Source organism: Rhineura floridana, chromosome 8 (genome assembly GCF_030035675.1).
Source record: "Rhineura floridana isolate rRhiFlo1 chromosome 8, rRhiFlo1.hap2, whole genome shotgun sequence".
NCBI lineage: Eukaryota > Metazoa > Chordata > Lepidosauria > Squamata > Rhineuridae > Rhineura > Rhineura floridana.
The window spans coordinates 78,361,472-78,388,851 of NC_084487.1; the positions used below are offsets into that span (position 1 = coordinate 78,361,472).

The window sequence follows — 27,380 nt, forward strand, 5'->3', positions numbered from 1 at the left end:
ATACCATTTCCCATTGTTTGGCTGTATTTTATCTCATTCCTTTATCCCTCCATCCCACAACAAAATATTTCTATTCAACATAGTTAATGATTGAGCTTGATATGTTTTCATCAAGGCCTCAGGATTTGGGTCAATAATTTGTCCAACAAAATAAAACCCAAGCTGAATACAAATGTTTACCCTCTCCTTTAGACCCTACACTTAGCTTATAAGATAATGTGTTTTGTCAGGTGGAAAAGTGATATCTATTGGGCAATTCTTTCATTATCAATATAACCTTGTGCATTCTTTCCTGTCCCTGTTGTATTTTGCATTCATGAGTCAATACTATATATGCTGTTGCCCTCTCTCTGCAGGAGAAAATGTGAGAGGAAATCTATTGCCACAGTAGGCAATAACTTAGAACAGGCTCACAGGGCACCACTAATCCAACAAATTCTGTGTACACGTAAATAACCACAAACAAACAGCCTGGGGCTTTTATTAATATCTAGCGAAAGACCTGTGATCTTTTTTGTTTGCTGTAAACATGAGCTTATTCAAAGGAAACTGAAAGTGAGGGTTATTAGCGTCAATCTCATTGCTCTTTGAGTCTTTTTTAAAAACTGCCAGCAGTATAGTGGCAATTTCAGAAATGCAGGGTTCCTTTATGTTAGTCATAGCCACGCACCCTCCCCCTTTTTGTTGTGGGGATGAGAATGAGATCCTTGTTAATGCCTTCTCCTACATTAGACATCCTTAGGAGCCAATAAACATGAAAGGAGAGAGTGTTAGCTACTAAGAAGGCTCTTCTCAGTGGTTCACTCATCTCCTTTCACTGTGATTGGCTCCAATCAGCAGCAAAGGTCAAGAAAGCATGTTAGACGAGTTTTCTCAGTGGCTAAAACGCTCCCCTTTCATGCTGATTGGTTCACAGGATGTTGGAGACACAGGGACCCTGTTGGGACCCTGCTCCCCAAAAAGTAAAGGGTCTAAGACCCCGAGACCCTGGATGACTACACCCCTGAAAACTACAAAAAAAGTATGAATGAAATCCCACACTATTTAGAAATAATTGCAGTTGCTAATCAAAAAAGAACAATCAGGGTAGGTGGAGATTGTCAGGAGCAAATAATGAGTTGAGGTTTTTTGTTTGTTTTTTGGAGATGTGTGTCATTTTGGCTGAACTACAAGTGTTATTTGAAATGAACATTCAGAGGTCCTGTGGGGACTTTCAAAAGAATGGTAAGGTAAGGGCAGGCCAGAGCTATCAGTATAATTTGGGGTGCGGCCCAGGTCTGTTAGAAACAATTGTGTGTGGGGGTCACAACTGACAGCAGATATATATGTGCCATACCTTGAGAGAAGATTGTTGCAGGCTCTCCATTTCCCAAGTTGTAAGGTCAGTGCTACTTGGTTTTTTGTTTACTTTGGAGGAGAGCTCACTGGAGACTTATAGTATTTTTTGTAATATATTTACAAGTATACAGGTAGAGTGTAAGTGAAGACAAGCAGCATGAGCACTCCACCCCTACCAAGCAGCAGATCCATTACCCCACATCCGATATGTCACAAGCATTATGCCTTTGACTACTACTTGCTGGGAACATGAGTGGAGAGTGCTATTGTATTCATGTCCTGTTTGTAGACTTCCCATACAGATCTGGTTTGGCATTGTGAGAACAGCATGCTAGGCTTGGGCACACTAGCCGCTTCAAAAGCAGCCAGAATGATTTTTCTGGCTGCGTTTTGATGCAGCTCTGCCCTCTGCTGTACACACTTCCTTTCCCCATTACTGACTTCAGATCTTTCAAGATAGCCCACAGCAAAATGTTGGGCCAGTCACTGTCTCTGCCTGAGCCTGCAGGAAAGCATTTCCATTGGCCACACCCAGAAGGCAAACAGGTTGATCTTCCAATCAGTTGTGAAATGTGCTTGAAGTGGAATTTTAAAAAATGCACTCAAGTTGATATGACCAGGTTTTAGAGTAAAAAAGGGCAGAGTTTGACTAGTGTCACGTGCCCCCATTTTCAGAAATGAGAGGTGGGGATGCACTGGAACCGGCACAACAGTAAATATGTCTCTACCCCTAAACTAGATGGGAGTTTGGTCTGATCCAGCTTCTTATGCCCTTAACCTCAGAGAGACACACAAGTGCCCCCAAGGTGCCCTTAGCTTTCTCTCTGTTTCTGCTTCTGTTCCAAACATCTACTTCTTTTCTTCCTTCACACATAAATACACTCTCTCTTCCTCAGTTGGACGGGGTGGGATGTCTTACATTCCCAAAGTGGCTTTCACATTCTAAACATTCCTGAGAGATCTCTGTATCAAGAAACTGCATTCTAACAATTAGCTCCCATAAAGGTTCAGTAACAGACCAAAATATTAGCAAGTTTGATCAGATCCCAAACCCTGATCATCCATTGCTTTAAGGCAAATCCCTAGAAATAGACCTGCTCATCACAGCTATCAGCCACCAAAATCACAACAATATTATGTATATGTTTTATTGATTTTTGGACTATTAAGCTGTATATACATGCTTTTAAACAAACAACAAATATGTTGACAATATCAGAAGTGGCATGATTGTCTTTTCAAACGTTCTCTTCTAATGATACAGCCTGTTCCTGTCTCACTTTTTCTGTAGTAGACTGAAGACACATTCAGCACAAGTAGCAATCTGTGTCTGAATGAAGACTTCAGTTCCACCAAGAGAACCTTCATAGCACATCACTTCAAACAAATGGTTTTCAGTGGTATCCATTCAAACATTCATCTGCAATAAATCAAGGGCTGAGTGATCTGATGAGAAACATCAAATGATGTTCCTACATGGGTGTACAGTACTCTGTGAACCAATGGGTCTTCATCCTCTGTGATTGGTATGATATCCTGTATCTATTAGCATGCGCAAATATCAAGCATACTCATATAGCCATTAATTTACAACACAGCATAGAAGTATGTAGGATGTGTGTGTCACTCCGAGCCCCTCTAGTGGTGGATTTATAGCCAATCACATGGGGAAATTATTGGAACTGGATAGATTCCATATGTATAAACATGAGATTCCAGTGAGATAAATGACCAAAGCTCACACCTTGAGCACAACCCACTGTTTTTTCATTTAGCCAAGACAACAGAAGAGCATAAAATATTATATATATTCTGCACTCAGTCATCTTGGATGCATTCTAGAAGCAGCACACTTTGTGGGATTGTTACAGGGATGTTTTGAACCAACCCCCCCCATCAGAAGAACATTTGCTCCCAATCTCAGACCCAAATCCATATATTTATATGGACTCCATATATAACTGGAACCTTTACAAAATTGGGCTTCTTGCTTCATTTCTACAGAAGAGTAGTTCTCAAGCGCACATTCCTTATGGTTGGGACATCATGTATGCAGGGACGCTTCCATGCACATAAAAAATAGCTCGACCAGTATATCACAGTTTCCAGTTATACTTGTATCTCATACATATATTTCTGAAATTAGGGATCATTATGCAAACTTTTTTTTTCAAACAAGGATCGGCATTACTTTATTGTGTGATATGTTAAGCCAATCCTATTTGAGATTTAATTTTCCTTTGCTTGTTGTTATGTACAACATGGCCTTAAGGAGGTTGGCTCATTTTAATTTAAAATCTGTGTTCTTTGAATAGCCAGCATGGGAATAATATGGATTACAATGAACAATTTAAATTGCTGGTAAACCCCCAGACTTCCATGGATCTCTGAGGAGGACAGTTAATGGTCAGTACTAAACACGCACATGGATCCAAAGTGTGGAAGATTATCTCAAGCAAGCATACGCTGTGATGAGTGGCTGGAGAAACAAACTATTGCAGGAGGTATGAAGTATGCCAGAGGAGATGGAAGTTAAAGGCAGGAAAGGGTAGATCTAAGGGCTAAAGAGAGCTTGGTTGACCTGTCTTGCTTGCAGCTAGTCACCAGGAGATTACACAGAACTGACTGATTGGCTAATCAATGGCTTGTCATTCTAGAATGAACAGTGAAAGATGGAATGTAGCATTGCTTCACAAGTCTTCTATGTTGGATGTAAAACAGAGAGCATGTGACATAATTTAGCTCTTTTTTATTAGGCCCTAATACCTAATATATTCATATTCAAATTATCATAGGCAGGCTTTCATTACACAGGGTGGATAATCAAGATGGGGTAAGATAAAAAGGAAAATAATAAATATTTCTGAATGTGGTGTTATGCTCAGTTTTGGCTTGTCAGATTCTTTTTCAGTCTTACAGCATAACTTTATACATGTCTACTCTGAAGTAGGAATAGGCAAGAATTTCTATTTAGTTTGCTGAATCTATCAGATTCACACAAAGACAAAATAAAATTGAAAATGTTTGAAAATTGACACTCTGGGCTCCTATTGGGAGGAAGGGCGGGATATAAATGTAATAATAATAAAAAATAAAATTCAATATATTAAAAAGGGTTCAAAAACTGGAGACTTACTGAGATTAATGCAAGCTTTAAAAAGCACAGAATGTAACACACTTATAGCTAAAAAAAATCCTTTTTGCTATCATCCTAAATTACTATTGCTTCATAGATATTGAACCATAGATCTCATTGAAGTATTTAAAAATAGAGCTTTAGAAATTCAATTTTGATAGAAGAGTTTAGCTATGGTAAATTCCAGGTACTACCAAAGACATCCCTACATAAAGAGGCATGAGTCGATGATAGACATAAATTATGCTCGTCCACTGCTACATAGCTTATCAACATAAACTAATATGAAAATTATCTTTTTTATTTGGGTCCCGCCTAGCCAACCTTTGTTGTGTTCACTTTTCCATCAAAGTGTTCCAAACCTGAGAATACAAAGTGTTCCATCCTATGTTGCAAACCTGAGAATACCATGAATCCATCAAACTGCAGTCAATCTTTTTCCAGTGATGAGCAATTACAATTCTTGCTGCCACAAGAAAAGTAACCATCAAATCCTTAAGAGTGTAGTGATAAATTATCCAGAATTTAAGCAATTCTTTGGAATTCAGGAGAGGGAAAGTGTAGGCCAGAGAGAATGCATGAATAATGGAGAAACTGGAGGAAGGGAAGAAACTGACTTACACCAAGTCAGAGCATTGGCCTTTCCATTTTGGTGTTGTCTGCACCAGGGGTAGCCAACGTGATGCCCTCCAGATGTTGTTAGATTCTAACTCCCAGCAGTCCCAGCTAGCATGGCCAGTGATCAGGGATAACAGGACTCACAGTCCCACAACATCTGCAGGGCACCACATTAGCTACCTCTGGTCTACTGCAATGGCTCTCAAAGTTTTCATACAGGAATCTTTACAGCCCTACAAGGCAGGGCCAAGGATTTAAAGTAGAACATTTTGCATACAAAGCATGCACTCTACCACTGAGTTCTAGTCCTTCCACCCAGAACAACCTGCTCATCTGCCGTGGGCAAGCCAAGCTTGAAACAACGGCATATTCTCCAGTGAACCATAGCTGAGGTGGTAGAAACACCCCCAAAGAATACGTAAAACTGACAAATCAGTTCGGAAACTTTACATGGCAATTTTTATTTTCATTTGCTTAAACTGTTTATCATGGATATTCTTCTCAAACTTCCATAGAGATGTTATAGACACATTAGATGCTAATACAGGCTTGGAATAGGAATTAATGGGAAAGAAAGAATAAATAATACATTTAACTAGAACATAATACAGTGTGTATGCTTTTATACAGTGTTATTCTACAGTGTAAACAGAAACAGTTTGTCATGTCAAAACAGCAGAGGCACGAAAGAGAGAAGTTTGCTGTCTGTCTGATCATCTTTGGAATGTGAATAGCACCTCTAGTGAAAAAAAAATGTCAAAGGTTATCTAGCCAATATGTTGAAATAAACAACATCATCATCAACAATACCAGTCATGTGCTGGGATTCAAATTAAAAATAAAGCAGCAAATATAACTGTTGTGTGTCTTAATATTGCTTTGAAAAGTCAAAGAGGAATGAGGCTCTGTTTACGAAGTAAAGTGTGAAATAAAGGATTCATCAAAATTAGTTTTTGGAAATGACTAATTTAGATGAATTTCAGGCACCGCAATCCACAGAATCACACAAGTCACTCAGTCTGTGCACAGATTTTTTCTAAAAAAAATGTTTTCAAGCAGCAGCCCCGCCCCCATCATTAACCTCATAGCCAAAGGCTTTGGAAATTCAGGGGTGTTTGCTAGGGGAGTTATAGTTTTTAAAAGGAGACAGAAGTTCTGCTCTACACTTGAAAGCCCTTAGACAAACTGAAAGCACCTCTCTGTAGATTGTGATCATAGCCTTCCTTTGCATCCTAGAGTTAAGCAGCAGTTCATCCATATCAAATATCTGCATATAGATTCAGAAATGCATGACGATAGCATGAAATTTATGGTGGTGAGGGGGTGGTGGGACAAATTTCAGTCCTGCAGTTTTAGTTTTGATAATTCATGAAACACCCGTAGCCACATTACTAACCCACACCAAAGCCAACCAAGCCATAATAACCAAATTTAGATCAATCCAATTCCATTGCATTGAACAAAATTAGCAGGAACCCAGAACTAACTCCCCTCCATTTATTTATTTATTTATTTATCTTTCTTTCTTTCCAAAAGGGTAATACAAGCACACTAATTAATAAATCCGTCCATGAAAACAGTCCATCATATGAAACTTTGCAAGGCTTTGTTATTTCCCTGCACCCAGCCACAGTCATCTATTTGTCCTATACAGTAAGGCCCCACTTTACGGCGCTTCGCTTTACAGCGATTCGCTAATACAGCAGTCTCAGTTAGATGCAATTAGACTAAAGCCCCACTCATACAGCGCTTGTTCTGCTTTTATGGTGGTTTTCAGGCATCATGCGCCATTCTATTCAATGAGTTCTGCAGCAGTTTTCGCTTTACAGCAGGGGTCTGGAACCCACCATATGAGTGGAGCCCTACTGTAGTGTGAATTGATTCACAGAACCATATTTGAGGACCAATCCCCATTTTCCTTTCCTTTTCAGGACTGTAGAGCTTGTATAGCAGTGATCTAAATGCTCTGTGTTATGCCCAGATCCCAAATCAGTACATCACCATAAAGAACTTTGTGAAATATTTATAGGAGCCAGTGAAAGTGGCTGGATTCAGTTCTAATGGAGGAACATTTAGAATGTGGCTTCATCACCTCCATAGTCTTCACTGCTGAGAAACAACATTCCTCCCCCTGCCTCTCCCCCCCCCCAAAAAAACCCCTCTGCAGTGTAGTTGCATAAGTCATTTCAGGCATGCTAAAGATCACTCTTCAGCATGTTCAAAGCCCAGTAGCTGCTAATTTGCAGATCAACTTATCTCTGTTTCTTTGATTTCAAAATAGGCTGGTGGACTTTCTGAATGCCAAACACTACATATCCTTGTCTGTTCTCTCCTCACACTTTTTAGATTGTGAGCATGGAGTGAAGGGAGCATGGAGTTGTTATGAAGAGTCCAATGACACTGGATTCATGTTTACTGCTAGCTCTTCAGTACAGAGTGTGATGCTGAGATTTTAGAAATTACGTCGTACTACAGGAACTCTGTCTGGAATTTTTTCATCACTAGATGGATTCTTAATACCAGGGATTCTTAATTTGTGGATGGACTTCAGGGGGTTCATGAAGCAGGAAGAAAAAGAAAGAAAAAGAAAAGAAAGGCATTTCCAATCCAATAAAATAAATTGTGTTTGTTTGTGGGGGTCCATAGCTTACACTGGATTCTCAAAGGGGTCCATGGCCTAAAAAAGGTCAAGAACCACTGCTCTGTACAATCTATCCTGTATGTGCTTGTGGCAGTGAAGCCTCTGTCACCATTTGGTAGAGCTGAGCTGATGTTATGGCTAGACAAGTGTGAAGGCCTGGGGGGGGGGAAATGGTGTGTGTGTGTTTTAAAAATAATAATCAGTTTTTTTTAAAAAAAATGGGAATTTTGTTTTCAAAATTTTCCATTCCACCTCCAGGCTTTCACTTCTCTACTGATGGCACAGAATGTTCACATGCCTTCCACAGCAGACAATATCTGCAGTCTCAGCATTTGTGAAGAAAAATATTGGGTTGGTTGGGATGGAAAGCTCTCATAGGCCCCAGGGACAGGGCTAGCTTTAGGATGAGGACTGGAAAGAGATCACAGGGCTAGGGAAGGCCAGAGACAAGGTGTCTGGTTCAGAACAGACAACAAACTGAGAAACAGGTAAGAGAAGGTGGAAAAGACAGGGCAGGGACAGCTAACATGGTGCTCTGCATATTTTTGTTGGACTCCAACTTCCATCAGCCCCAGCCCATGGTCAGGGATGGTGAGTGTTGTAGTCCAACAACTGCCATCATCCCTGAGGATTGGTCATGCTGGCTGGGGTTTATGGGAGTTGGAGTCCAACAAATATCTGACAGGCCATAAGCTAATCATAGACCCACCCATCCCAGAACCTCCTGGCCCTGTTGCTCCTCCTCACTGTTTCTGCCAGTTCACCTGCCCTCTCTGAGCAAGCATGCAGCATGAATGAAAAGAAGGAGCATCAACCTGTGTACACATTGTGTTTTCTTCTTGGAGGTGGTGTGGATTGGACCTGAACTTCAGGCAAGTGAATAGGCAATCGTAATGATGGCAAAGAGCAAGAGATGGGCCTTCTCCAGGTGTCCCACAGGGAGCAGCTTTCCATATTCGAGCACGGGACTGCAGACTTCCAGGCTGGACTCTGAATGCTTTACAGTGCATTGTGCATTGTTATTTGTCAGCGTATTAGATACAGCTGCATATGAAATCAGGCTTGTTATTCTGTATTTGACAGAGACTGCTTCCTCCTGGTGAAACTTACTACTGTGTTACCAGACTGGGAGGGTCTGCAGAAAAATAACAGGGTTGTCCAGATGCTTTTTGAAGCCAAGCAACTACTGAGGAAACTCTACAATGCTCAGTTGTGGATACACTCCAGTGGAACCTGAGCATTTTAAAATCCTGTATATTCCGATGGAAGCATTAAGGCTCAGTCATTTTGACTGAGGACGTGAGAGCAGTAATATTTACTCATAGCCATAGTAAAGGTGGGATCCAACTCATGGTCTTAGACCTATGGAATGGCATTTGACCCAATGGATGCCTCCACTAATGGAAGAAGAGAGGAAGGGATTTTTGCTGATTTGCCCTCACTGCCTTACAGCACTTTTCACCTGAGGGTTCCCAACTCTTTGAAGTTGATTTTAGGGGATACTGGGGCATGTGGGGGGAGGAGGAATGAGCAACCACCTTTCCTCTTCTTTATTAGAGGCATCTAGTAGAGGACCTAAACAGTGCCTTCCACAGTATCTTGAACCTTATAATCAGCAGGCGAGGCCTTGGTGGTGGTGCCATCACCAAGGGCTGCCCGTTTGGTATTGACCCATGACAGGGCCTTCTTGGTGGTGGCTCCCTTTTGTGGAATGCTCTTGTGATGTTCCTGTAAGTTAGCATCTGTAAATATGGTAAGTGCGGGTCTATTAGGTGATGTATGGTAATTGACTGAGAGAGAAAGGGGGAGTACATGGTTGAGAAGCTGAAGTGTGCTGGATGATGATTGGCTAAGTGGCTGGCTGGCTGAAGGTATAAATGGAGGTTTGTGAGTGATGAAGGGGGGAGAGAGAGAGTCGGTTAGAGAGTCGGTTGGAGAGAGTTTGATGAGTTGGTTGGCAGAGTTCTGAGGGAAGGTTGGATTGGATTTGGCTGATATTTAAAGAGGATATATATGAACAGAAACATAAAGAGTGACCATATATGAAACCATATGCTTGTGAAACATTCCTAAAGTAATCTTGTTATTTCCTGCTATTAGTAAATAAATACTTATTTGGTTTACCAAAGGCCTGATCCTTGGCTGGGGAATATACAGACCAGAAGGGAGGGCAAGGTAATTACCAAGGCTGAACAGAAACTGTATCTAATGGTGGCAGCAGTGAAGGGAGAAATTGTAACAAGTCAAGTATCCAGAGCAACCCAGAGTTGTATGCTTTTTATATAAAGATACAAGGGGGTTGGGAACAGCATAAGCACTCAGTCACAAAAGTAACCAACTAGAGAGAGACTCAGGCAAAGTCTCTGGGAGTATTGGTTATAGGACGTGACTGGTGGTGCTGCCTAGCAGTGGGATCTAGTGAGATCTGTGCTAGAGCGGAGTGAGAAACCATATAAAGGACGGTCCGGTGGTGTCCCTGGTGGTGCCTAGTGAAAGGCAGTAGCCACAAGCAGGTGGGAACCTGACAGGGAGAACCAGGGAAGGTCGTCACAGCCCTCCCTGGTGAGATCTGGTCATCTCTGTCACTGTTGACTTTTAGGAGAAATTTGAAGACATTTCTGTTTGTTTAGTCATTTGAGGTTTGAGGGAGTTTGTTGCAACAACCCAGAGATCACTTGATGAAAGAATGTTTTTACCCGTAACTCTTTTTAGAATGTCTTAACTGTTTTTAGAGTGCTGTTTGTTTGTTATATTGTTTTGCTGATGTGTTTGCCACCCTGGGCTGCTTTGGGAAGAAGGGCAGAATATAAATTCAATAACTAATAATAATCTGCTGGATCCAAAGCACTTCTGTGATTCTACCCTATGACATCTGGCTCAAATGGTTTGTGGATTTGGTTTTCATGCTTTCAAAACCCCAATCTGAGTCATTTTTTAAAAAGTGTAATGATCCTCTCATGATTCTTATTGCTCTGGCATGCTCAGTTACCACAAACTTCCAAGTGGCAGATGGCAAACTATTTGTCCCATCACAGGCTCACATCCAATACTGTAGGTCAGGGGCTGCCAACCTTTTTGAGCCAGCGGGCACATTTGGAAGCTTGAGAATGTGCTGTGGGTGCCAGTCAGCAAATAGCTGCCACATCCAACAGAACAGAAAAAAAAGAGGGCCACAAAATGGTATGGACGTGCTTCCCCTACAATGAGAGGAAGGCACCTTCATCAGACACTGCTGCACTCATTCATAGACGTAACATATCTGTACCCTTTCTCTATTCAGAACAGAAGGGTGGGAGGCTGTCCACTCCTGGCACCCACTGAAATGTGGGTACGTTTAAGCATGTATGTTCAATGTGGGAGAGACTGAGCCAGTGCAAACAAGAACTGAGAAGGAAATGCAAACAGTCTCATGAATTGTGGACTTTTGATGGGATATTTACTGAGACCTTTCATGGCTGCCATAGGAGTAACTGGCAAGCACACTGGTGCCCGTGGGCACCATGTTAGCAACCCCTGCTCTGAATGCAAAAACTCAGCTGCTTTTTAAAAAAAAAAAAAAACCTAGAATACAGTATGTTCAAAGATCATCTATACCACACGTACACACATTTTAAACAGGCAATTCTGTACACTCTGACGGCAGTGAAAATATGCAGTGATATTTCAGGCCACATTGAATTGTTGAGGCAGGGTAGTCTAGCAATACTATAAAATATTGCATTTCTCTTTTTTAATAAATTCTTAATTGAAGTTAAGACTGAAGAAAACGGAGAATAATCAAGTATTCTGCTGCAGAAAAAAATAATTTGTTGAAGTATTTTTCATCTATTACAAATAAATTTTATTTACCAAACACAATTAAAAAAAAAACATTCCCAGCAGATATGAATGATGAAGATTACATTTTGGTAAAGGAAGGCTTGCAAAGAACCAGGCAACTTTGATTCTTTAGAACTAAAAACTTGTTCTGGTATGAATATCTCTTCAATATGTTCGTGTACGTTCATGTTTAATGTCGTCATTATTTACATATTCCAATAAAACAATACAAATTGGCTGGGATCCATAGCAGGAAGATATGTGTATGCAAAATAACTGTACATAGGGTAGGAAGTTTGCTTGCTAGTTTGGCCAACAGCAGTTCCCACTGCAGAAGTGGCAAGCTGCTTTTTTAAATGGACTGATGGATTGTCTCTTCAGCAGTAGGAAATGCTGTGGAAAAATAAAAAATAGCAAGCACAGCTAGGGCTGCACATGCAGTTTACTGTTGGATCCCAGCCATTGTGCATAAATTTAGGGGTTGATTCATTAGGAAAATTATGCAGGCATTGTGATGGTTGCCAAAAGGTATTCAAACTTGGTCTGTCTCTTTAGATATCCCTAAGCAATGAGGTACAGATCAATGATTTATTAAAAGCTCACTTTTGCCCATAAAGAGCTTTTGTATCAGCTGTACACACTGCCATTCCTTGGTTCATACTACATGTACATGCAGAACCCCCATTTCCATTCCAACAAGGGATCACATTAGAACTGAGAAACACCTGACAATGTAAAGTTGGATATATGGTACCACCTACAGCTATCAAAACCAGGCTCAAAGAACCATTGGTCTGACTCTTTACACAGTTAGAGCATCCAAAATGGCTGCATATTGTGATTTGAGGTAAGGTTGATTATCACATTTGAAATATTTGTTTCAGGTGCTTTTTTTTAAGGTTGTCTTCTCATCCTGAGACTTTTAAATTGCAAGGAAGGAGACCCTAGCAGGGATGTCATTCTCCAGCCCCTTCCACCATGATTATTACCCTGCTCTGTGTGAGTTAGGCTGGAGAGGGCTTATGAACAACATAAAATCTAGGACCGACAACAGGTTCAGAGTATGCTGCAGGAAGGAAATGTCCACAATTAAAATAGATAAGAACCAAAGATGGAATTTCCCGGAGCTGAAGAACATTCACAACTTGAATTTGGCTCATGTGTGCCTTTTGATTACTGTAAAAGAAGAAAAAATATGTATGCATACAGGATTCCTTTTTATTTTTTGGAAGCTACCAGCTAGGCAGAATCCTGTCGCATACAAGTGATAGAGATCAATCACTTATTCTTCTTCAGTTCTTACTTCAATAGGACCATGCAACAGCCAACTGCAGGGCCAGCCCTAACTTTAGGCAAAGTGAGGTGACTGCCTCAGGTGGCAGATACCAGGGGCAACAGCAGCTCCTGGCTGTTCCTCCTGAGTCCCCCAGCCATTCACCCCTGTTGTCACATGGTCTATTGTGTGCCCCCTCATCTGGCCTGCCACCTCAGGGGTCAGGGAAGATGCTATTCCATCCCCAGTGTTGCAGTAAGATGCAACTGCTAGTCAGCTTCTGTATGTAGAATGGGGAAGGGCCACCATCTTGTCCTTCGCCTCAAGTGGCAACATTTGTTGGGCCAGCCCTTGCTAACTTTCACAAATTAGGTTCTTTTTTAAAAAAAAAATAAGCAGCATTGATATCCTGTAAGATATCCATGTGGTTCTGCAGTTCATGAAATACTAGCTCAGCACTCAGTAGACTGAGTTACAAGCACTTCTGAGTGCCTGGAGTCTTGAAAAAGGCATTGGTGCATTATATCAACTTTGGATTTTGCCTGTACATGAAGTAGAATAGTGTAAATAAAGAACAGCAAATTAGACAGAACAAAACTTCCTAAAGCAACCAACCAAGAACTACAAAGCAGAGGTCTGGGGGAAATGTGTCATCTTGTCTCCCTGCCTTTAAAATAAATAAAATAAAAAATAAACCCTTGAGGTGTTAGCATATTTAATCTGTTTGAGAATCTGCCAAATAGTCACATTTTTAGAGGATATAAAAAAGGAGATTCCATGAATTTGAAAACATCCCACTTTTCTAAGAGGAGCTTGCTTGTGTGCTGCATAAACAGTGCATACATATTTTATGAATCAAACCCTGAATTTTCACTTCTAAAACATTTGTTCTAAAACATCCACCAGAGAGCTTTGCACCTTCTCTTCCTCATATATTGTCTATGACTACATTCCTTGTGAACTTTTTTAAAATGAATTATCATTTTCTTGTAGATAGGTAATGTTAAACAACAACACACTTCATTTATACCACGTGTGCTTAACTATGGATAACTGCTTAATATGGAGAAAAAAATGGCAATCATCACTATATATAAAGCCATTCTTACTCTGTGTCATATCGAGCAATGGAACCCAAGGTTGGCATGTAAATGAAGAGTGGGACAATGTAGACAAGGGCTGGCTTTGTTTTTAATGGCTGCTAATTGAGCTCCATCGGTCAGATTAAATGGACTACAATATAGCATAGAACTGAGGGGTGAAACCTATCCATTACCTAAGAACTGGGCTCAACAGGAGTCACATTGACCTGTCATCCCAATTATGTCCTTGAAGACACCACTATAATTTTTCTCATAAGTGAATGGCTCCTATTCAGTCATTTAGGGGGAAACAAAACTTTGCATTTGGCGGGAAATGTCACAGTCAAAGAAAAACCTGGCTACCAGCTCTGATAATAAAAAACCTGCCTTCCACTGACATGGATCCCATGGACAGTGGAACAAGATTCATTGTATCCTCCCATGAGATCCCTGCAATGTACAGCACCTCCCTATAGACAGATCCACCTGTCATAATGATGAGCAGTTCCCTAATATGGAGGTATAGTCATCCCATCCTTGCTTTCAAGGGTTACTTTTTGAACAGCCCTTTCTCATAGGATGTGCCTTGTCGCCTGCTGTTTAATTATGTTACTGGTATAGTGAATTATAGCAGCTACACAATTAGATGGTGGAATGGTGGGGAGAGGCTATACCATAGGAGGAAAAAAAGCCCATCTTCCCTGTTCATTCCGAGGCCCAGATTTGTGAGCAGATGCTGGGTCTGGTCAGTTGGGTGCTGTTGATTCTGATTCCATGACAAACCAGGTTTTCTCTTTGTTCCACTCCTCTCCTGGACTGAAAGCTTAAATACAATGCTAATAAAGGAGTAGAGAGTGCATTCTGCTTTTTTGCCTCCTGGTTGAAGCAGCTTATGCTATACATCAGGCACTAGGACTACAGTTGATCTTGTCCATCTTTAAAGAATGGCTATCTTTTGCAGGCAGGATGTAAATGGGTGTTTCATTTTGCTTTCTATGCAAAACATAATATTATAGATATAAGTGGACTGAATCTTGGGTTTTATAGGACCTTACAGATGAAATACTGAAATTCAGTTAGAATGGTGTTCCACGCGAAAGAAGCATGGCCCCTTAAAGTGCATTACCCATGTGTTTCACCTCCTGCTCTATAGAGTGTGATGTTGGTGGTCTTCCGTCATGTTGCCATCATGGTCTTAGATGATTTCAGTAGCTCAGTAGCTGAGAGGAACAATGGAAGTATCTGGCCACATGTCCTCTGGACCTGAAAAGGGCTTATGGAGGGAGATACGTTTGTCAGATTGAATTCAGAAGTGCAGCTGGGATGCTGCTCAGGACTCCTTCTCAAAGCCCCGCAAACACACCAGCTGCAGTACATACTTCTACATGATCTGGTGCTGCCCCGATTTCGTCAGTGCTGGGGAATATTCTGCATGACCAATAGGAGTACTTCTATGGACATGGAACTGGTACTGATTAGTTTTGAATTTCCAGGTTAAATCAGCCCACAGTTGGATAACACCAACCAGATTTCTTTGGCCTTCAAATAATTTGATCTACCTGTAGAGAGAGAAAAAGCTTGTAGTCTTTGATTTTTTTTCTGGGGATGGAGGGTGGAAATCAGAGATGGCTAGCTGCCGATCCATGGACAGGATGCAGCCCCCAAATTTATTTTATATGGTCCCTGTTAGCTTTATGAATACCTGAGCACAGATGGTCTACACTAGTAAAGAACTAATTCCTAGTTGGCAGGAATTTTATTATGCAAGGGTCAGCTATGTGCAGTAAAATACACTTTTGAGAGTCTCGTGACTGGAGGTGTTGTGAGGACAGAGAACTGGGTAATGTGGCAGTGACAACCATGAATACCAAACAGATTTCAGACATGTTTGTGGTACAGTGATGATCACAAGGCAACATGTTGTTCAAAAAATATACCCTGATCCTAAACGTCTGTGCCAGCATATCTATTCATGATATTGCAAAGATACAGCAGTTGACACAACCTATCCTAAGTATTATTTTGCAAGTCTTAGGATCAGGCTGTAAATATGTCAATTTCTAATCTATTACAGCAGAAGGAAAGAATCCTATATTTGCCATAATTAAAATATTTATTGCATTTAGCAATAACATGCACCAATTCATGTATCTGACTTCATTTGTCCTGAAAATCCACATGATAAAATTTGATCAGGAGTAATGGAGATTTTTGATCTAAAACAGTGGGTTTTGTGCAGTTTTTACTTGGGTAGCTGTTAACAGTGACTCCTTTTTAAAAACTTTTATATTTAAACTCATGGTTTGAAATTATTTCCTTCTTGTGGCCCAAAATATACCATGGGAAGAGGTCAACAGCCATTGTCTTCCTTTACTAGGCGAGCACATACTTTTGCATTAGAAATTTGTTTGGAGCAGGAATATTTGTTTTTGGAAGACCTTACACTCAAAGTTCTACCCTGATTAGAACTGTATTTGAACTGACTCACTCGCACCAATTTCAACAGGAGTCCTAACACTTTTGACACCAAAATAAAACACAATTTAATGCCACAATCCTCTTCCATCCATGCATGGAGGACAGGATGGGGACTTGATCCACAGTGTACAACAGCATAACCTGCCCTTCCTGCACTATGCTACTTCTGCACTCCTGATGCACGAAGCTTACACATCTGAGGAGGTGCAGGTTGCTAGATGCTTCAAGGCAAGGTGCAGAAAAGGTAACATGTTACTTTCTAAAGAGCCCTTCTCCCCTGCCCCTCAAGACATGAGTTTAAAATAGCCTAAATGAAGCACGGGTTACACCTTGCCTTCCACAACAGCAATACTACTGGCATAGGGGCTGCACAGTGGTAGAGAGAAAAATTATGATGCAGTTCTACACAAATCTCTCTGCACCTTTCTCTCTCTCTAGGGGCAGGATTGTGATCTGGCTGGATTTTATTTTGTGTTCTGCAAACTCCTATTTCCATTCAGAATTGCAACTGATTATTATTTCTATAAAACCTGGCTTGTACTTTGAAGAAATACTTCTAATGGAACTTATAAATATGAGTATTTGGATTATTTTGTTTTAAATGTTAGTTTCTCTTTCTGAAGGATTGTCTTGCAGTTTGCTTGACCTGCTGACTGTTTCTTCGCTCTCTTTGTGGGTCAACGGTTCCACTTCCTTGGAATCTGCATTTTTCAGTGTTCTCTGCCTTTCCTCTTCTAATTTCTTCTCCTTTGCCAAAAGTCTGTAGTTGATCGCATTCCCGATAAATAGCCAGATGCTTGCAAAGATTACAATTACTCCACAGACGAAATACATGTATTTGTAATCTTTCGTTATGTCCACAAGCAAACCTGAAAAATAAAAGAGAATGTCCACAAATAATACTGAAAAACAAATAAATCATTACTTCATGGCAGATAAAAAGGAAGGTCTGGTTTCCACTTTTGGAAGTAGAAATATATAGATGGAGATTTTTAATAAATAAATTGTTGAAAACATAGTATCAGGGCCAGCGCCAGAGGGTGGCCAGGATGGGCCCCTGAAGGGCCCCTCCTTATGGTGGGAGGTAGCGCTCCCATTCTGCAATCCACGGCAGGGTCAGCTGCCAACCCTGCCACAGATCATGGACAGGGAGTTCCCAGGCACCCCCAATACAGTCAGTGTGGGCTTCAATAAGCCCCCCCACACCCCACCTACCTCTTCCATTCCTGTGAATGACAAATGCATGCCTACCATCAACCAAGATGGCAGTGGAGGCGTCAGCCCCTTAGGAAAGTCTCTGCTGCCATCTTGGTTAATAGCAGGCATGTGTGTGCTGCACACACATGCCTTCCATCAATCAAGACGGTGGCAAAGACTTCCCCAAGGGACTGACACCTCTGCTGCCATCTTGGTTGATGGTAGGCATGAATGTGCAATGTGCATGTCATTCACAGGGGCAAGAGAGGTAGGTGGGATGCACAGGCAGGCTTATCAGACCGGCATCACCTGTATGGGTGAGTTAGACTACGGTGCCATGGGTCCGGGGCAGGCTGGTGCCCAAGGGTCCAGTCATGCCTGGCACCAGCCCTGCACAATATTACTAACAATTAATTGATATGTTATGAATTAGCTCTGGTATTTGAACATGATGGCTCATGTAAGTGGTCTCAAAGAAAATTACATGTTAAATGTATGGGGTTGTTTCCAGATTAAGTCCTACACAGAGCAGACTGACTGAAATTAATGGGTCTAAATTAGTTGTGTCCATGTATTTCAATGGGTCTATTCTGAGTAGGGATGGAATCTGTCTGCTGCCACCAATCCACCCCGTGCCCACCCACCCCTGTACCATGGAGGAGGATGCAGGAAAGGAGCCCCCCCTGGGCAGATAGAGTGGAGGATGTGGCAACAGCCTCCCCACCAGGGCCAGACAGCAGAAGAGGAAAAGGAGACACCACCCAAAGGGCAAGCAACAGTCTGAAGGCTGGGATGGGTGAATAATCTGTTTAATGCCTCTCCCTTCTCTATGGTGAGGCGCGGACAGACATGGGGTGAATCAGCAGTGAGTGGATTCCATCCCTAATTTTGAGTAGGACTAGCATTGAATACAACCCATAGTTTTTATGCTTGGATCTTCTCTTCACTATTAGGTCTCAAAGTACATAAATCAATGAGAGACATAGCTAAATAATATGCTAAAATGCATATAAGTAATATTATATTAGAAAAAAATGATTTTTTTACCACAATACATGTGTTACCTATCTCACCAATGCTGAAATAGCTGTGCTATTTATGACTGTTTCTTCTGAATGGTTCCCTGTCCCACTATAAGTGCTAATATAATCATCATCAATCTGCTACTGTAAAAAGTTAAAGGTGTGCCCGCTTAACGTAACTTTAAACTGTAATGATCACTGACTGTAAACTTTGCATCTCATTTCCATTCAACTCACATCTTACAGTTTTCTCCTTTGTATACCTCTCAACTAAGATTTCTCTTTGTGCATCTGATGAAGTGATCTTGGGTCCACAACTACTTATGCCACAATAAATTGGTTAACCTTCACAGTGCTGCCAGACCCTTGGATGTTTTGGCTGCAAAGGACTAACAAGGCTACCTCTCTAGATAAGCTTCATTAGTTTAAGGTTCCTTCTTTCAAAAACTGTAAGATTAGAGTTGTGGTGTTTGTGTTTCCATTTGTGTGTGTGGTATATGCATGACCAAGGAAGTTGCCATCTGCTTGGAACTACAGCAAAACTACCAATCTAGAACAACACAGGCTTAGCTTCTTAATTATAAGCCACTAGAAATGGCCATTTTGGCTGAGCAGTAATGTAAAAAGTTTAGAATAAAATAACTTATTAATGTGAGATAAAATTCTACCACCAATGGATAGGTAGAGGATTCAACAGAAGGTAATGACCTACCACTTAATAAAAATACATGGCAAAAGAATGTAAGAGAAGAAAGGAAGGCACCTTGAAAAGTTATATGCCAAAATAAGTTTTGGAATCTTCAGTGAAACACTAATTGTCTCACAGTGGAGTCCTATGCATGAGTTCAATGGGACTGATCCTTACTAAATTAGGAGGTAAAGTCACCACTAGGTGGCATATGGAGAGCTTGCCTACCTGAACAAAGCTCTTTTCCTATGGCAGTTTGAAGGTAGTTACTCAGTTTAGTCATCTCTAATCAGTGTTTTTGTTCAATGGTTTACTTCCAAAATTAAATTTAAGCTGGTGCAAATTAAAACCTGTTTTGCAAAGGTGAACTAAACATCAAACATGTCAGCAATTATATTAACATCTACAGATATGATTTTGACTGAAATTAAAAGTCACAAGAACATATGATGATCTGTTCCTCTTCCCTCCTTATACCCATTGAAAGAAATTCAGATAGCACTTACTACTGTTGTATCAATGTATAACAGTCTTTAGAACAAAAGGGATTTCACTGGTTGTTTTGAAAAACCTTGCCCTGAATCAGAAAAGTTCCCTAAGAACACTTGGAAGAGACATTTTGTCTAAGCAGTTATCGTTAATGACACATAAGAGCTGCAGTACTGGGAGACTGGAGAAGACCTGCCCTAGGAATGAGTACCTGAGCATTTAGGTGCTTGCTTGCTCACTCCTCTGGATTGCTGTCTCTCAAGACAGCTGAAGTCCCTGGTAAGTGCTGGAAGTACTGGGACCCCCTGCCTGACTCTGACTCCAGAGAGAGATTGCAGTCAATCTTGTAGCCTCTTGCATCAGTTCCTGGTTGGGTCAGGGGGCATAAAAGCCTGGCTGCCCTTGGGAGGCGAGTCTGCTGCCAGTGGGGTCACCACCGAAGGGGAAACATCAAAGGGGATTGTCCCTTGTGGAGTCCTGAGGGTGAGCGTGGTACCCCCTATTATTATTTTTTTAAAAACCAATCTGGAGGAGATTGGTAGTGGGGAGAGTGTATGGTACATGTGTAGTTTCTGCGCACAGTGAGAACCTGTGCAGTAAACTGAACGATAGGAGAAAGCTGCCAGATGCCTTCAGAGTAAGAGTCTGTAACTGGCAGAAGACTAGGCCTTCCTGGGTGTAAGATGGGGGTGGTGGTGGTATCATCATCACTTTATTGCAAGCCTTTGGCCATCGCAACATACATACAAAGTTAAAACACATACAATAGTAAAATAGGTGAGTTCAATATACAAAACATATAAAACCTTAAACCTATCTGCCTTAAGTTGTAAAAGAACCCTGGGTAATTAGGTGTTTGGCCCTCAATTTTTGGGCAGCATAGGCAAAACGAGCCACATAATAGGATATCCAATATACATTATCTCCTAGGAGAAATGAAATTAGATAGTCATCGGATCCGGAACCTTGGCGGTTTATTAAAATATCAAGGAATTCGGTTCTGGGATGGGAGAAAATTGGACATTCAAATAGATAATGAGGTAGGTCTTCCACTTTCCCCATTTGACATATACATAGTCGCTGTTCAATAGGAGTTTGACGATAACGCCCAGTTAACATTGCTGTTGGCATAGTTTGAAATCTCAAAGCTGTAAATGAGTATCTTAAGTGTTCCGGGAGTTGATATTTTAAATAATTAGCCATATTATGGTCACATTTGAATAAATTATACCATCTAGAAAATTTGGAATTTGAGATTAACAAACCATCAAGCCAAACACAATGTTTCACTATATGATCATGTATGTTGTACCTGAGTAACGCAGATACTGAATAAATGGGGATATGATAGTGTGCGAGAACCATCCGAAATTTAGAATTCCAGTTATTATTTGCTACTGCCACCTCAAAGCAAATCCTGGCCAATATCTTTACTGACGAGTTTGCCAAGGTTGTCCAATATCTGAGAAAGGACTCATGAATGCGAGCACTAACTGGGATTGAGCCAGTTTCGGCTCTCATAAACGCTGCCGGGGTCCCCGGAGGAAGGCGTAAAAGGCATCTAAAAAAGGTGTTTTGGATGGTTTCTAGCGAAGAATAAGAGGATACTGACCAACCCCAAATTGCCGCTCCATAGGTAATCTGAGCTAAAATCTTGCTTTGAAAATTTTTTAGTGCAGGTGCTACCAAGTGTCCCCCCGCAGTCCTATAAAATTTTAATATTGAACCTGTCGCTTTAACAGCCGAGAGTTTAATGGCTGCTATGTGGGTTTTCCAAGCTAAGGTATCTTGGAAATAGATTCCAAGATACTTGAAAGAGCGACATTGTTCTATTGGATGTTTTCCAATAGACCATTTGTGCTTTTGGTATCTGTTACCAAATACCATTATTTTTGTTTTCCTATAATTAATTTGTAGACCCTCATTCTTACAGTAGGAGTCTAACTTTGTCAATAGCCTTCTCAAACCTACGGGAGTAAGGGAAAGGAGGATCATGTCATCTGCATATAAAAGAGTAGAAATCTTTCTACTGCCTGCAGAAGGTGGAAAAATTTTTAATCCTTCTAACTCACGTACTATATCATTCAAATAGATGTTAAATAGAATAGGCGCCAAAAGGCACCCTTGCCTGACACCTCTTCTTACTGCTATTGGGTCGGTCAGATTATTACCAACTCTGATTTTAAGCGTGTTATTTGAATAGAGTTCTTTAATTAAAAAAAGTAGGCGTTTGTTGATATTAGTTCGCCCCAGTTTAGCCCATAAACGGTCTCTATCAACTGAATCAAACGCCACAGCTAGATCCACGAAGGCGGCGTATAAGTGTTTTGTGGGGCCATCCACGGCCTGCCTTGCAAGGAAATACAGCGTGGCGCAGTGATCTATTGTGCTCTGTCCTTTTCGAAACCCTACTTGTTCCGGAGCTATGATCGAGTTTTCAGCTTCCCATTCCTCCAATTTTTGTAAGAGGAACTTACTGTATATCTTCGCACCTACGTCCAGTAGACTAATAGGGCGGAAGTTCTTTGGGTCATCTTTTGTTCCTTTTTTATGAATGGGAATGACTATGCTCTGCTTCCAGCCGTCTGGCATTATTCCTGTGTTGTTAATCTTTGTGAAAAGCTTGGCCAGGATAGGGGCCCACCAGTCTGGAAACTCTAGGAAAAGTTCAGGGGGAATCATATTTTCCCCCGGAGCCTTACCCTTTTTTAATGATGAAATAAGTTGTCGAACGTGGGATGATGTAACAGGGGGCCAGATACTGGAGCTAGGCTCAACATGGACATAGCTAATAGAGTTTGATGTATACTGATCAGCAAATAACTGGGCAAAATGTTCCTGCCACTTTATTGGAGAAATGTGGCTAGAGGTGTATTGTCTATAAACACCAGAGCCAACAGCAACCAAGTCCCAGAAGAGGCGATCATTGCCTTCCAACCAAGCTTGGTTAAGCCGCTCCCATTGGGATCTCGCATACATCTCTTTTTTAGATCTTATTAGAGATTTATATGAGGAACGCAAATTAATGAGATGGTTGTGATTGAAGGTGCTTGGGTATCTTAATGTGTTACGGGTAGCTTTAATTAACTGACGTTTTGCTGTCTTGCAGTCTTGATCAAACCAGCTCTTACACCTAGGGTAATATGTAATAGGACCGTGTTTTTTAATTAACATAGGTTTAAGCAGAGTTGTAATTTGCTGATAGGCTGTGACAACATCTAGTTTCGAGTCTAAAACTGCCTGCCTGATCTCAGAGATATCAGAATTCTCTAAAGATTGAAGAGTAAGTAGATAAAGGTCTGGTGACCAGTGTATTCTGCGATCCGCAATCTGGAGATCTTCTAAATTTGGTAATATCGGTAGGGTCAGCGGATGCATCAGTTTTAAACTCATTAACAAAGGGAAATGGTCGCTTTCGATTCTATCTGATACACAAAAACAATCCACCCTCGACAGTAATGTGCTTGAGACCAGGATGTAATCTATTACACTGGCTCCCCGGCTAGAAAAATAGATAAAGGCCCCGTTAGTCTTATCAAGTTGGGAGCCATGTAAACAGGTTAGCTGGTGAGTAAAAATTAATTCTATTAACCTCAGACCTTGCTTATTTAACGTTTTATCTCTCGATATCCTATCTCCTAGAGGGAGAGAATTAAACGGGCCATGGTTTAATGATAACTCATTCTCACTGCCTGCCCCCATCCTGGCATTAAAATCCCCACAAAGAATTATTCTATGATCCGCGTAATGACATTCCAAAAAAGCTAAAAACTCAGATGTTTGGTCCCAAATATTATTTGAGGTTAAAGTCTTAGCCTTGTAGGGTGGAAAGTAGGCATTTATGATGATAAGTGAACCTGTCAGGGAACTAGAAATCCTCAAGCCTTGAACAAAATGTTCACATGATGGGTTTAAAGTATGAATCTCTACCGGCAAGTCATCTGATATAAATATGCAGAGGCCACCACTTCCTCTGCCATTAATGTTATGTTTGAACGCTGGAAGGGGGTAGGCCTGAAAGCCAAATAGAGACATTACTGAATCAGTTGTTGCCCAAGTTTCTTGAAGGCATACTATATTAAACTGTTGTAGAAACGGAAGAAGATCATCCTTACTATCTTTGTTAAACCAACCCTTGATATTCCATGAGAGGATCTTAATATGTCAATCTGACCCTGAAAGTTCTTTTGTCTCCTTGGGGAAAATCCAGTTGGACTTGTCCGGCTTAAAAGCTAGCCCAGGAGGAGCGCTCGGACAAAATGAAGCAGATTTTCCTTCCATTTCCACTTCTGCCTTAGGGGACGGACTCGCCTTTGAATGTTCGTGAATCACTGAAAGTCATAATGAAAGATGTACTATTCTGTTTAAAATGTTGTCCCGTTCGATCTCCGGTAGTAGACCAAAAGACTGTAGCAGAGATTGTTCTTCCTCAATCAAGAAGTCGTCAAGAGGGTTCTCCTGTCGGGGGGAACTATCTGTCGGGTGATGGTTATCTGTCGAAGGAAGTGCCTTGATAATGGTGGAGAGTAAAACTTCGTTCTCTCTTTGTAAGGGGAACTGGACAACTTTAATACTTGGTTTAAACATTCCTTCAGATGTCGGAAGGGATTTCAGTCGCCCACTCTGATTGTTTGGATTGGGAGATCTCCTTTGTTGTTTTAACGATGTGTGGGAAGTAATCGAATTTCGGGGAGTTTTCCCCAAGTCACAACTAGCTTGATCCTCAAAGACAATCAGCAGATCCGGTTCTGGTTGACCTAGACTATCTAGATGATCTTGGCATTTGTTCAAATCATTTATTAAATCCAATGGGGGGGCAACATTTGCAAAAAAGCGAAGAGTTGTTATACCCTGCTTGAACAAAGATTCTTTATTAAGCCATATTTGCTTGGCTATTTCCTGTGAGGAAAAAGTAACCACCGCCCGAGCTCTGTTGCTGTTAAAGTAAAGATATTCAACTTGGCAGATGTCATGTATACATATTTTCCTGTAGAGTGAAGGAATTGTCGACTTATTCAGTATATCTGTCAAATGACATTTTCTATCCACCGGACTTAAGAAGCCCCATGGTTTTGGGTAGTTTGCTAGGACTAACTTATTCCTTATAAGTATAAGTTTCCAACTCGGATGTAAGGTTGGTAATTCAGATGGATGTTTTATAGGCATAGTCCTCAATACGTCTTGCCAAGGATCCTGTAGAGGTATGTATAGCGAAGGAGATGGGAGAGGAATTTCAGGTGTACTCTTCCCCTCACGTTGCGTTGGGTCAGCAAATCTTCCTTCGTCTGAAGGCACTGCAAAACACTTTATGTCCGAATGCTTTAATTTTTTCATTTGACATGTACTTAAATTAGAGTTTCGCGTCTTCGTTACTGTTTCTAACATAGTAAAGAGCCTCTTATAGTTCCACCTGCTTTTCTGCGTAAGTTTTTGAGACTTCACATTTTTGCTCTTTTTTGGGTGGAATGCCGGCCCTTTCTTTCTAGCCCGGGGTGGATTCTGCTGGACAGATTTCACAGGAGCTGCAGAGATTGCCAAATGTCCCTTTGTAGATGGAGGAACACTGACTTGGGAGGTACTTCTCATAGTGACTAACGTTGTTAATAAGGAATTGCATTCAGACATATAGGTCTTAAGATGCTCCAAATCCGTGGTCAACATGAGTAACCACCCTTGTAATGATATATCAGGTATGGAGTCTTTTAAAGCTGAGTGATTAAGATCTGACAGCAGTACATGAGTCTCCATTTGATCCGATTGATCCACAGTTTTGTCACTTGGCTGTTCCACCTCTATATACTGGGAGAAACTGACGTTCTGCTGTACTTGAAATGGATTAGCAACGTCAGTGACCTGTTGCATGACTGTGTCAAATTTATCCAAAGAGTCATTAGCTCCTTGAAAAAACGCTGAGCCCTTAGTTGAAAGATGGCTTTCAGCCAACGTTAGTTCATCGGCTAAGTTCATTGCAGGTAAATCATTTTTGTGGTTATGAAGGTAGCCTTTAAGAGGAAGGGACCATTCTATAGGAGAGGGTATCGCTGACCCATTGTCCTTATCGGGTTGATGACTAATAGCAGTTGGGAAGAATTCTGTAATTTTCTGCTGTCCCTTTAATAAGGCAAATTCAGTTTGTTGGAGAGGGGGGGAATAGTTTTTTTTCTTTTCATGCCGGAGCTTCTTTATCTTTAACTTGTCATTTATCTTTGCAGACTTGTTTTTCTCTGGTAAACACTGGGAGGGAGGAGAGAGACCTAAAGCTCTTCTTTCCTTTCTTGTAAGCACCATTCTTATCAGTGGAATTTGAGCTCAGATAGATATATGGGGATGTTGCTGTAAAACTTCAAAGCGTTTAAGCAGATAGACAAAGGCAAGTATTCAAAGCCATCGTTCTCAAAAGAACTTCTTAATTACAATAAAAAGTTTTGCTCTGAGAGCTCTAAAAGCTAAAAAGACTTGGATACTAGCAGTCTGAAACTGGAATTAAAATAACGAAAGCAAAAATTAAAAAGAAAATAAAACCAGAGACAAGGGAGGATCTCACCCGATGTCTGTAACCGGAACCGGAAAATCCTAAAACCGGGTGGTGGTGGTAGATATGCCCTGTGTGAAAAATGTTGAGTGGGTCTGACTGTTCCCAATTCTCTCAGAGGCCTGCTGAAATAATTGGTTCAAGTAGATTTTGTTGGTGGGCTCTTGTTTGGTTCATATCAGGTACTTAGGAGGAGTCTTAGCAAGGAGGAACAAAGGCGATGCCATCCCAATTTCAGTGATCATGGGTAGAAGAAGTATAGCCATGGGGAGGTAGTGAATTACCATAGAAGATGAGGACAAGGCTATCTACACCTTGTTCCTTGCTGCCACTCCTCTCATGGATGGGTTCCTCACTGCTCATCTGCTGTGCCTACTGGCCTGTGTGTGCTGTTGTTTAATGCCAGATTGGTACACAATAAGATCACACTCATCCATTATTTGATCATGGATGCAGTCTTGGTGTGCATTACCAAGACCTGGGTAGGTGAGCTGGGAAGAGTTATCTGACCCAGCTTTGCCTACCTGGATAATTGGTGCAACACCAGCACAGGCTGCAGGGACGGAAGGGAGGAGTTACTGTGGACTACAGAACTTCCATCTCTGTCACCAGGAAACCACTCTGTCTTGGAGCTGGCTATAAGGGCCTGCACCTGGTGTCAGGCCAAGGAGACAGGAAACCACAATTGCTGCTGGTGTACTGTCTACCCTGCTGCCTGGCAGCTTCTCTGACCAAGCTGGCAGAGGCTGTCTTAGCTGTGGTATTGGAGGAGCCTGGAATGATAGTCCTGGGTGATTTCAATGTCCATGCTGAGGCTGCTTCTAGTGTTCCAGCTTGGGACTTCATGGCTTCCATGATGACCATGGGTCAAGTTGTCACCAGCCCGACACATAGTGCAGGGCATATAATCTACTTGGTTTTTGCTCCAGATTGAGAAAGGGGTGGTCTGGAGATGGGTGGTGGTGGATGTCACCCCATTGTCATGGTCAGACCACTTCCTGGTGTAGTTAAGACTTATGGCTCCAATCCTCCCCTGCAGGAGTGATGGACAGATTAAGATGGTCTGT

At 41.3% G+C, this 27,380-nt stretch overlaps 1 protein-coding gene across 5 annotated transcripts in view; it reads right to left on the reverse strand.

Moving 5' to 3' along the window:
• Positions 1-11,574: 11,574 nt before the first annotated feature.
• The window catches only part of SLC16A7 (solute carrier family 16 member 7), a 167,211-nt gene continuing 151,405 nt past the window's right edge, over positions 11,575-27,380 (reverse strand). For all 5 annotated transcript variants that reach the window (XM_061639867.1, XM_061639868.1, XM_061639869.1 and 2 more), the window contains one exon: positions 11,575-17,254. In XM_061639867.1, the coding sequence (XP_061495851.1) occupies positions 16,983-17,254 (272 nt within the window). In that variant the 3' untranslated portion in view covers positions 11,575-16,982. The remainder of the gene's footprint in view (positions 17,255-27,380) is intronic.